The following is a 12729-nucleotide window of genomic DNA, read 5'->3' on the forward strand; positions in this document are numbered from 1 at the left end:
AAAATGACTTGATTGACCACTAGTGGGGATTGCACGAAGGCGAAGATAATTAAAATAAGGCTTGTGGTTGAAGAATAAAGCTTATTGTTTTTTAAGTAATCTTATTTAGTGTGTTTTTTTTTTTTTTTTAAGTTTATATGGTGAGGTTATGTAATTTTATTTGGTGTTTTTTTTTTAAATGTTTATTTGGTGAGTTTATGTAATCTTATTCAAATATTTAAATAAAGTACAAAAATTACCTAAGAAATTAAATAAAGTTCTAAAAATAAATAAGAAATTACATAAGAAATTAAATAAAGTTCTAAAAATGTTAAGAAATCACATAACAAATTAAATAAAGTAGTACAAATAAATACGAAATTATACAAAGTCTGTGGAGTTAGGATATGTGGTGCTAGGATCTTGGTTGCTAGGATTTCTATAGCTGGAACCCCCTTGACTTGTTTCGGCATCTCTTGCACGCCTCCTTCGCACGACATCTCTTTTTTCTGATGTCCAAAAAAAATTTGAATTCGGAGACAGTCCTACTAGAGACTTGTTCATAGTGTCACGATCTGCTTGAGCCATCCTTTCTTCTCTAAGCATCTCATTCTCTCGATGAAGTGCTTTTCTAATCATCTCGTTCTCTTGATTAACTATTTCTCTTTGTCTCTCAACCGCCGCATCACGAGCCTCAGTAGCTGTTATTATTGCTGCCATAGCAGTAGCTTTTTCCTCATCTCTAGCCTTTTCCATGCCATGTTCAGTTCACTTTGGCGAGCAAGTTCCTCCATATATTTAGTGTAGTCATTTTTGGAAGAAATACCTTTTTTCTTTGATGCCTTTTTACCTTGAGGCCTGAGGGATTGACGAGTCGGTTGGGTCTCCGGCACTTCTTCAGGCGTCCCTTCCGTGTCTTCAAATATGTTGGCTTCTTGTTCGGCCGTGTCTGCTTCTGGCGAACTGTGTAGACCCATACCGTGCATGACAACTTCTGGACCGATTGCCACAATTTTGTATCTAGGGCAATCTTTGACAATTTGCCAACATTCCCATTTGTTGAATGATTTGTTACGGTTCTTTGCATTATAGAATGCTTGTGCTTGTAGTGTCTATAAAAATGTGGGATAAGATAATATTAAAAAATACGGGTGTACACAAATAAATAAATTAAAATATTGATGGGCGTGGAATGCATATAAATTACATAAAAATTACGTAAGAAATTAAATAAATTAAAATATTGATGTGGGTGGAATGCATATAAATAAATAAAAATATTGTTACCTGATCCGCTAAACTTGTCCCACTACGTAGATTACCAGAAGCATGAGAGATGGCATTTTTCCAACAAGTAAAGGATGCGTTGAGTTTTTTCCAACGACCTTGAAGACCTTGACTAGATCTGGCATCTTTTCCATGTACATCGCAAAACGATTTCGTAATTTTACTCCACATTTCTTGCTTATCCATCTCATTACCCGTAATCGGGTCATGAGTAGTGTGAACCCAACATTCACACAACGTAACATCTTCAATGAGCTTTCACGAAGTCATTTTTTTTCTCTCAAAGTGTACAAAATATTCAAATGTAGAAAGTGTAGAAAGTGTAGAAAATATTAAAATGTGGTGTAAGGTGGAAGATGAGGGTTAGGTATTTATAGAAAAAAAAAATTAATTTTTTAAAATTTTTCTGTATTTTTTAAAAACAAATTCACAATTTTTAATAAATTTTTAATAAATTTTAATGTTGTAATTAATTTGGACCGTTGGATTTGAAAAATAATCAAATCCAACAGCCAACCAGCTGCCACGTGGCCAACGGTCAAAATTCTGACTGTTGGGCCTTTTTTTTTTTTGGTGAAAAAAACGTGGACCGTTGATCTGTGATCAGACGGTCCATTTTAAAAGTCAAATTTAAATTTTTTTTACCGTTGGAAATCCAACGGCCTACAAAAACTAGCCGTTGGAAATCCAAGGACTCTGAGGAGGGCCACGTAGCCCTCATCCGAGTAAACGCAAGTGGCCTAAGAAGCGAGCCTCGCCACCTGCAACCTTGTCTCTTACTCGCGCCCAGTCGCGAGTGTTGTGCACGTGCCAGCCAAATGGGCCGGCTTCTGAGTCTGTCTGAAATGAGCTGGTCTGTTGCCTGGCTTGGGCTGGGTGCCAAGCTGTTTTGCGGGTTGGAGCACTTGGACAGGGTACTGGCCTGTGTTTTGGACAGAGTGCTGGGCAAGTCCACCTCCAGTGGAACTGCTCTAACAGGAACGGGAGCAAAGCTGGCCTTTTATTAGTCTCACCTAACCTCTAATATGGGGGCCGAACAAAAAATGATAGAAAAGAGTGAATGTATTAGTCGAGTGCTATTTAGCCTTAAGATCAATATATTATGAACATCATAGTGAATGAAGCCTAGTTTTGAAGGGCAAACCACTTATATCTCTAAGTCCATTTAATTTCAGTCCATATCCTAAGCCTACTAAGGGTTATTTAATCTAGTTTGTTAACCTTACGGTTTTTAGCGTAAACAACTATCACATCCACAAACATACAAATACCACCAATAAAGATCTCTCGCAAAAACAATAGGCACCTACATTGGTCATCGTCGAAGAGTTAGACCACACAACAAACCTACATTGACGCCCACATTGGTCATCGCTAAGAGTGGGACCACTTAATTTCATCATAGAGGAGTGAGATTGATATAGTAATTGTTGAAAGACGGTACTGCATAACTCATTGCTCAAAGGCCAATACCACATCCAACCATCATAAAGCGAGACCACAAGGTGAGCTAATTCTTCCACTTACAGAAAACGTATCTTCACGATCTAAATTTATAATCATAACCGTTTATTTTCTTTATTTTTTTGTTTGGTAAATTCTTGATCTTCATTTGAAGATAATCTTTACAAAAATCATTTGAATCGATGATTATTTAGTTATTCAAATGTATCAAATAAATGGACAGTTCATCATTAATTTATTTGTTACATTTGAATTACCTAACAATCTCTTATTTGAATAATTTTTTTCGATATTCAAATGAAAACTAAGAAATTGAACGATTTCGCTTATGTTTATACAATAAACATACATAATTTGCAAACAAGAGAATAAGATCATCCTCCAAGCGGATTACATGTTTTGCAAAAACAGAGTTATACCAGGGAGAAATTATATGTCCTCGTCATTTCTAGTTTTATTTTCTCTCAATTTTGCCGCTGCCCAAAGAGTGCCGGTCATAACTTTTAAAGCATGAATTTCACGGCGCTATTGTGTGTTGTATAATTTGCCATTCGAGAGTTGCCTAAAAAAATTTAAGTTATAGAAATGTAACACGGATAGCACAAAATGAAGGGTTCTAGAAATGATATCCTCATATCATCCCCAAGTAACACTACCCTGTTAGCCTCCTGCCCGACTCCGGCCACCCTAACTGCTCTGCCAGTAGCCCTTGCACTCAAGAATCGTGGTAGGGAGGCGGCGAACAATCAAGCCTCTATAATGTGGCAATTTACAACTCCGTCAGCTATACTGGAAATAACATGGAGTGGAACGGTCGAAAGCGATCCAACCAAAGAATATGGAGTAAAAAATATCTGGCTCAAATTGTTGTATAATTGGCAAAAAGGTGCAACAAGTCATTGAGAGTCTCTGGATGGAACTTCCTTGCAAATAAGTAACACGGTCGTTGTATACCATTCCATAAGCAAGGCCATCTCTGTACTACTTTCTGAAAAACAAAACAGAAAAGGTAAATTGTTAACAAGCTATCAAATTCAATAAGCACGTCTTAGGGATTTTTTAGATGCGTACCTTCGCATCACTGGTTACATGCACGCTCACATCAACTGACTGCAGAGCAAGACAACCAAAGTCACTATCAGAAAATTTGAACTATTTACATTCAAAGCGGTGGTCTTTCTAACATTATCTATGTTGGAAACTGATGGTACAAAGAAAGCAACTACAACTGAAACGTGAAAGCCAAAAACAAGCGTCACCCTAAACCATTCCTTTTTCTTAGTTCTTTATCGTTAGATGAGGACCAATAATTAACAGTCATAACATGAGGAGTAAGGGATCAACTACTATGAAATTGGCAGTCAGTGTCAATATACATATGCCACACATATCTAAACTAGATAAACATACATACATGATGGCGCTGTCATCGGTAAATAATACACATGTGCATATATATATATAAAGCTTATAGCAGAATTCTACCGTAATATTCTTCAGAAGCTCATATGTAATATCCTGAGATTTGTATAACTTTGGATGCCACTTTCTTTCAGACCAATCAACATGTGTTACAGACCAGTTTGCAATGCCACCAGGATCAATTATCTGGAAACATGTATAAAGAAAACTTCATTCAGGCAGAGATGCAAATACAAGGAAACACTAAAGAGAATTCTTAAGAGGCCTCACATTGAAAAAGGTTGGCATGTAATGTTCATCAGCAATGCAATTGCGCCCGTCAAAACCTGGCTGTAATAACCAAGAAATCCCATATCAAGAAATTGAACCAGTGAACATAAGAGTATCATACTTTTAAAGATTCCATAAACCTATTTGGGCCCATTAGGAATCCTGCTCAAAAAATTCATCCTTTCTAAAAATATTTCTTAAGACATTTCTTAAGAGCAATTTTTATAAGACTAAAAAACTTGTTTGGTATAAAATTCAAAATTGTATTGTATTCACAATTAAAAAAGAAAAAAAAAGGAAGCATCAACTCCTTGGAGAGCCGACAGAGGTAAAAGAGAGAGGATCTGGCATGAGAGAGAGAGAGAGAGAGAGAGAGAGGAGATCGGAAGAGAGGATAGAAGAGATCTGGAAAGAGATGAAAGAGAGAAGAGAACTGACAAGAGAGAGGAGAGAGAGAAAGAGATAAGATAGAGTGAAGCGAGATAGGATGCAGAGAGAAAGAGTGGAGTGTGTGCTGAGTTTGAAAACTCTCAAAACTGATTTTTGTGTTTTTAATATATAGGCTATTTTCCGGTTGGTTTTGAGTTCAATTTCTGAAAACAGTTCTACCAAACAAGGATTCTTGGCTTGAAACTCATAAATTGTTTTTGTGTTAAAAAAATTGACTTCAAGTTCAATACCAAACAGGCCCTTAGATACTTGCATCTCAGCTGTACAGTGGGCCAAGCATGAGAAGAGGAAAGAAATCCAAATGTTGAAATCAAGCAGATGTTTTACATGAAGACAAAAAATTTCAGCATTGCTAGAGCTTGGATTATCAGAAACAACCAAATAAAGAGCGAACCCAAATCTATTACACCCATAATAGGAGAAAATAAGGATCAAAGTATCATATATGCAGATATGCTATTGCCTATAGGTATATGATAACAAATTACAGGCAAAAATATCTACTATAAGAAAATTTAAGAAATAAAGAAGGTAGATATAAAAATGCTGAGAAGGAAAACTTGCCTTACAGTAGTCCCGGAATTTCGAGTAGTAGAGACTATCAGCCATTACTATCACAGCATGCTGACGCTTCATAGAGAACCACTGCATATAATTCACAATATTAAGTGGTCATACATCTCTACTGTTTATGTCTGTTGATATTGCCGACTAGTAATGCATTCATAAAACTAATAAACATGCCCTACAGTAAGCAAATATCAATTTGCACAGATTATAAAACTACATCGATAATCTCAACATGATCAAAATCACCTGTGCTCCCTTTCTAAAGTCTTTCTTCTCAATTTCAGGTAACATGTGTTCAGAATACCTCCCGTTTCCATGTGGACCAGGATCCTCAAAGCTGAAAAGAATACACAAGTATACAGGTAATAAAAATAAATTTATCAATTAGGAATAAGTTGGCTCTTTAGTAATTTCAGAGGATTAAAAAATTAACAGTGCTGCTCTCTCCTAAGGTCCTCATTTTGAGGACCTTTGAGGACCAAATGCATATTAGCAACAAGATTATATTAGTTTAGATCCAAAGGCTTAAAATATTTGATAACTTAATAAAACCAACTTAAACTCCATGAACCATTAGAAAACTCATTTTCTTGTTTTGGTTTATTAAGTTATCAAATATTTTAAGCCTTTGGATCTAAACTAATATGATATTGTGGTTAATATGAATTTGGTCCTCACAGGTCCTCAAAATGAGGACCTTAGGAGAGCAAAGCTCAAAAATTAAAACGTACTTGGGCAGCATTCATAACCGTAATTATTCATCAAATTGAAATCCAGTCGCACAATGAGCTACCAACACATTTAAACTAGAACAGTAGCTCGTAAAACAAGATTTTACTTACCAGTCAACATAGCTTATATTTGTATTCATCAGATAGTCATAGATATAGTCAAACGTGTACAATGGTACACAACTGCACAACATAAAGAATTAATGAGATATTGATAGCAGCAGAAATAACCAGAACTAGACGAATAGGATGACTAAAGGTACCTAAAATTTAATCACCTTTCTGAAAGTAAGACAAAATGCTGGTTATCAGGATCTTGAAGAGCATTTGCCAATAATCTTCTCTCGGCATCTACCATTGAAATTTTTCCCCATATCACCTGGAAACATGAATCAAGAATCGATCTCATTAATCTCCTAGATCACTAGTTAAACATGAGTCAATAATAAATCACAGTCACTACTGATAGAATGATTGTGCCCAACAACAAAAAATAGAAATATTAGAAATAGTAAAGACCCGTATGCTGGGAAAAAAATTCTACTAAAATTACTATCTATTGCCTGTAAAAGATTTAATCTTAAGGCAGATGTGGTTTAAGAAAATACATGTGAAGGATATGTGACATGTATAATCCTTATATTCTTCTACCTATCATTGTAACCTCATCAACGCAAGTATAAACCCTTGCATGACAAATAGTGAAAGATTCAATCTGTCTGTTAGTTTAAAATTGATCAAGATCAACACAGCTCATAATGAAGCAAAATCAGTAAGTCTCTGCTTTTTGAGTTAATATTAAAGATTATGCTGAGCTTCCTTGAGATTTATATGGATTAAATATGAAATATAAATTTGTAAAGCCATGTAATCCAAGCAGGTTTACCGGGTCACTGCGAATCTCTCGATTAGAAAAGTAACGGCTCAAATGAATTGCCTTTTCTTTAGAAGCATGGACATACACAGAGAACCTTCCTTCATGACCCTGCCAACAAAAAAACAGAAGTGCTCAAGCTAAGCATACGAATCGATAACTACTTGAACAGGCTCTATCAACACTGAAATATTGAGTGAACATGATCAGAAATAATGTTCTATAAAAGGTTGAACATTTACAATCACATATTATTACAGGAAAGACCTAATTTAACATACACACATGCCAACCAACTATAAATCAGAGTCATTAACATGAAAACAATCTCTTGAAAAGAGCACCAAAAGTAACAGTTAAAGAAGGTTCACTGTTAACCGGTAACCATAATATAATTCAGGCCTTAAAGACTGTTGTACGTGGACGGTCCAACGACTATCCTTGCTAACGATTATAGGGTTAATCATTTTCTACTCTTATACTTTCTTATTAGAAAGCACTATCTGACAAAGATCAGATAGCATCTGAATATGCTTAAACCAACTAAACAGGAGAATCGTAGTAGGACAAAAGTTGAAAAGAAACCCAAAAAAAGAAACAAGAAACACAGAAGATTTCTTTCTTGGGCCAATAAATCAATAGGAGATGAAGCCTTACATGGAGAAACTTATCCCAGAGCTTCTCAAAAGGCAATGCACTTGGAGTAAGGAACATGAATGCAATTTTTGGATTCTTGGATTGAATAGGAGGTTGGCTTAAAATCTCTCTAATTACAACACGGGATGTGATCTCATCGTCGGTAAAATCCCTTGCAGGAGCAGGTGGAAGCCAGTCCGAAATAGCCTTACAACCTCTAGAAGAAAATATGTAACAAGCAGCGCTGCTTTGAGGCGGATAGAGGAAAGCACAAATCACAAAGATGCTAACCAAAGAAACCAAGACAATAATCCACACCGGCCTCTTCAAGGGCGGGCGATGGCGAGGCCCGGGCAAGATCTGCATGTCACCCATGCCTGGACGCCACTGATTCGTCTTCATCTAGAATAAATGCATCACAACTCGATCACATAAAGATTTCATTCCTGACTATTGTCCCTATCCACCATTGCACTGTCCGATTGGTGTGGAAATTTCTGCAATCCGAAAGTATAAAAGGATTAATTCGTAATTAGAAGGTTCTATATGCAACGACAAATGGACTAATCGGAAGAACGAGCCAAAGCAACAAAACCCTAAAGTCACAATTCAAATCTCGGAAACAGTCAAACGCCTGAATATATGTATGCAGGATTTTCGGTATAAAAATCCAAGTAAATAAAAGTCAAACCTACCCACAGACTCCAATCTACCCCCGAAAATCAAAACCCCAACTCCAAGACGCAATCTCCATTCCCCTATTAGTCAACCCAGCAGCCCACAATCCCAGAATTTTCCGCCATTTTCTTGTTTCCCGTTTGGTTGCCGAGAAAATAAGCAAAATCAAATTTTACCCAAATGAAAATTCAGAGTCTCAGTGTCTCACACTCGGAGAAGACAAAAGCGATACCTGATGCAATGAGCTGAAAGGAGTTTCAAATCGAGAATTGAAGATCTGGAATGGTGATTTTTCGTTGACTCTCTCAAGATCTAGGGCACGCAGCAGGAAGGAAGGAAGGCCTCCACACACTCTCTCCTCGCACAGAAGAGAGAGACAGAGACCGAGACAGAGAGATGGAAAATGGGATTTTGAATGGGAAGAAGATGGATGTGTTGGATTGCTGTGATTCCTTGAAAAACGATTCTTTTGTTCTCAAAATTCTCTCTCCTCTCTTCTCTCTCCTTTCAGTCAATACAGTCGTTTACCTTTCTTCCAAACACTAAAAAAGCCGGCGATCCGTGAGACATACGCTTAACAAGGCGCGTTGAACAGAATAAACATGCCGGCGATTTATTATTATTATTTTTTTGTATAATTTTGTTTGGACTGCTTCTACTCTTTTTCTCGCTCGTGGCGCGTGTTTCTTAGTACCAACCCCACCAAATCCCCTCTTCATTTAAAATTCTTTTTTTTTTTTTTTAACAAATGATATTATTTATGGTAAATTTAGCCTCACAACAAGTTAACAATAATGTGGTTTAAATTCGTCTTTGGCGAGAATTGAACCAAAAACCTCTCACTTATAAGTGAAGAAAAATATTATTAGACGCTAATTCAAATTCTTTTCCGTATTAAAACAAGAATTACTAATTGATTTGCTCTCTAACATTGTTGTTTAGTCTCATTTTACTCCTTAAAACTTGTTTTGTCTCATTTTTCCACTTTAATCTGCCATCTTATTTATCTCAGTTCACCTAATTTTTGTCAATTACCCCAAATAGGCTTTGAATTAATGGGTAGTATGGACATTATCGGTCGACTTGAACTCAAGGACTGGATTCGCTTAAACCTAATTTGTCTTCCTAACTTTTCTCGCCACAATTCACTTGCGTCTTGGTAAATATTGCGTGGTCAACTAAAATTCTCACCTAAGTGCCACATCGTAAAAAATGGAGCTTATCTTTGTTTACATAAAAAATAAAATGTTCTAACTCCTCTTGTTTTAACGTATATTTGACAAAATTGACGAAAATGGGGTGACATGAGACTCAATGAGATAAAAAATGACAGCTGCAAGAGACAGAGTGGCCACTTAGTATTACGGTCTAGTATTATTCCTCTTCACTTGTAAGTAAGAGATCTTAGGTTCAATTCTCGCCAAGAGTGAATTTGAACTATATTATTGCTAGCACATTGTGAGGCTTAAGCCCACCCTCACCCCCTTAATATAAATACTATTGTTTGTTCAAATTTGTTCAAAAAAAAAAAAAAAACAAAACAAAACAAAAAAACAAAATAAAAAAAAAAACAAAACAAAACAAAGACAAAACAAGTTTCATGTGGTAAAATGAGACTAACTAAATGACAGTTTTAGAGGGCAAATCAATTAACACAATGCCCACATGAAGGAACATATTTTTCAATTCTAACCATGATTTCATTAGCACTATAGCGTGTTGGTGTTATACTCTATTTGTAAGGTGAAGATCTTAAATTTGTCTCCATTTAATATCGCGATATAAAAGATAAATGCATGTGCCTTCAATGGTGATTATGGCTGGCTATGTAAATTGTTTTTAGTATACCAGTGTTTATCATTCGGTACATATGGCACTCTATTAGCGGTGTACTTTAAAAAATCTGATTTCACAATAAAATCAATTTGTAATGGGGGTATAGTCCAATTTTTAATAAGCATATAGATTTCTCTTCACGTGTCGATTCATTTAAGCCTAACATGTGGAAGCATGTGTGTTATTGGGCTCAACATGTGGTTAAACTAGTTATGATGGCATGGAAGAAGTTGAGATTCTACCACAAGACTAAATGGCAATACGAGTTTAGTCTAATTTCTTATAGTCATTGCAATCCTTAGTTTCCCAATGTGAGATTCACACTCCATCATGCCAACTTGTCATTGGGTTGGGGGAGCAGCATGATCTACTTGGATACGTGGCCCATATGTTGTGTAAATAGGGTAAGTTTTTTGGAAAACTAAAAACATGGTCACGTGATATTATTATTTCACTCAAATTATAAAATGTGGATTTACTTTTTTTAATATATCATAAAAGTGAGACATATCAACAATTTTGCTTACCATAAAATCCATTACTACTAGGGTGACAACTAGCGTTGAGTGAACCCAAATCCGCCTTTGTCCAAGCTGATTTCAAATCCGATCGGAAGGGTTATAATTAAGAAAAAAACCCGCCCAACCCCAACATGACCTCAACCCAATCATTTATTAGGTTGAGTTGGGTTGATGTCTTACCCGCCCACATTTATTAGGATTAAACCTAACCCGATTTTGAGCCTGAATTCGCTCATGCACATATTACCCATCCAACTTCATAGTATATAAGTCATGTATAAATGTTGGAATGACAATACTTGAAGTCTATTCTCGGTTTTCATGTGGATAGTGAATGTTAGTGTTAGTTTTACATTTCTTTCGGTTGAAGTTTGGTATACGTCTTGTAATTTAGTTTCAACTTTGCATGGTTGTTTGTTTTAAATGTTGTGTAGATGATGATATGTAAATGAATTTTAACTTATATTGATGTTGTTTAGTTCAAAATTGGAAAAATAAAGCAAAATAAGGTATTATAAGATTGAACTCGATAAAGTTGGATGAATCCGAACTCAACTAAACTTGCATGAACCCGAACCCAACCCAAACTCAAATTGTAAAAGTTGAATTAGAGTTGGATTGACTATCCAACATGCCGAACCTGATCGAGTTTCATCCCTAATTACTACAATACTTTGGTTCATAATTTAAGTTCGCATGAAAGTACTTGATATATTTTTGTCAAAAAAATAAAGATATGTAAAGCCCAAAATCCACACAGAAAAGGCGAGCGCATTGAGGCAAAATTATTCAGTGGCTGGCCTGCTTGTGGCGTGCATACGGCGTGCATACAGTTTTAGCGTATCATCTGGGCTGGGCATTGACTGGTGCATACGGCGTGCATACAATTTTATCGAAACCAACAGATGTCAATTCTATGATGATAACTTCTATTTAAGGAAAATCATTTTTAATGGCAGTTTGCCATCAACTATATTAATAAAATGAAGTTTTAACAAAAAGTCCACGGTACTGTTCACTTTAACGAAAAACCACATTTTTACACTAAAAAGTCAAACCTGGTACTTACCCTTGGACTTTTTTTATTTTTTAGGAAAGTGTTATTGGCATTCCAAAAATTTCATTCTACACTCCTCACAAGTGTAATTTTCTTTCATAATATAGAAAGTTTGGAGTGTAGAATGAGATTTTTGGAGTGCTAATAACAATTCCTATTTTTTATTTATTTTTATTTAGTACAACGATATTTTTTACACTAAGTGAATGGGGATTTCGGCTAAAATCACATAACAAGCAACTTAATTTGGTATCAAATTTGTCATCTACGAGATTAGAACCTAATACCTCTTACTTACAAGTGAAGAAGAGGAATACTATCAGATTGTAGTACTGAGTGACGACTTACCCTTTGGACTCAAATGATGGTGGAAGATGTTTATTACTTTCGTATAGAAATTGAAGTGGCACAAGAGTGTTGTCTATTATGTTTACTCATATGTACTACTTTTTTTTTCTCACTTTAGAACTCAAATATAAAGAACAATTAATATGAGATGAACAAGAAAAGATAACAAGGCACTCTGACAAGATTAAGAGCATTAAGTATGAACTAAGCTATCAAAAAAGTGTGTGTAATAAATAAAAATGAGTGTCCGGACAGTATTTTAAAAAAAAAAAATTCATAAAATGGGCTAAATATGTGTTTAATATTGTATTAATTTACTAACTTATTAGCGTTTAAGCATTTCTATATCTATATATAACATTTTCGTTGCTATTTATGTGAATCGAAACTGTCGATGCAAATTTCCGCCATCTCTAACTTTGACGAAAATGCATGTGCAAAACAATCAACACTTTTGATCAATGACCTAAGTCTCACGCGCCCACAAGTTGGGGGGTTAGGCCAATGGATCTCCAATGCCTAAGTTAGTTTCTCTGAGAAGAGTAAGTGTTTAGGACCTTTTAGGGTTGTAAAAGCTTACCGAAATTTGGTAGAATAAGGGGTATA

General features: G+C 35.6%; 1 protein-coding gene across 2 annotated transcripts; it reads right to left on the reverse strand.

Moving 5' to 3' along the window:
* Nucleotides 1-3053: 3053 nt before the first annotated feature.
* Nucleotides 3054-8958, reverse strand: LOC137730995 (glycosyltransferase BC10-like). Of its 2 annotated transcripts, none has more exons than XM_068470029.1 (11): nucleotides 8379-8565; nucleotides 7705-8180; nucleotides 7060-7158; nucleotides 6452-6552; nucleotides 6285-6356; nucleotides 5689-5779; nucleotides 5437-5517; nucleotides 4423-4482; nucleotides 4216-4338; nucleotides 3802-3840; nucleotides 3054-3718 (listed from the first exon to the last, which is right to left on the reverse strand). In XM_068470029.1, the coding sequence occupies exons 2-11, from the start codon at nucleotides 8083-8085 to the stop codon at nucleotides 3590-3592; spliced, it is 1176 nt and encodes a 391-aa protein (XP_068326130.1). In that variant the 5' UTR covers nucleotides 8086-8180; nucleotides 8379-8565; the 3' UTR covers nucleotides 3054-3589. The 2 variants fall into 2 exon arrangements, with proteins under 2 accessions (XP_068326130.1, XP_068326129.1); XM_068470028.1 differs by lacking the exon at nucleotides 8379-8565 and adding an exon at nucleotides 8594-8958 and having other exon boundaries at nucleotides 3055-3718.
* Between the last annotated feature and the right edge of the window lie 3771 nt (nucleotides 8959-12729).

This window comes from Pyrus communis, chromosome 4 (genome assembly GCF_963583255.1).
Source record: "Pyrus communis chromosome 4, drPyrComm1.1, whole genome shotgun sequence".
Lineage (NCBI taxonomy): Eukaryota > Viridiplantae > Streptophyta > Magnoliopsida > Rosales > Rosaceae > Pyrus > Pyrus communis.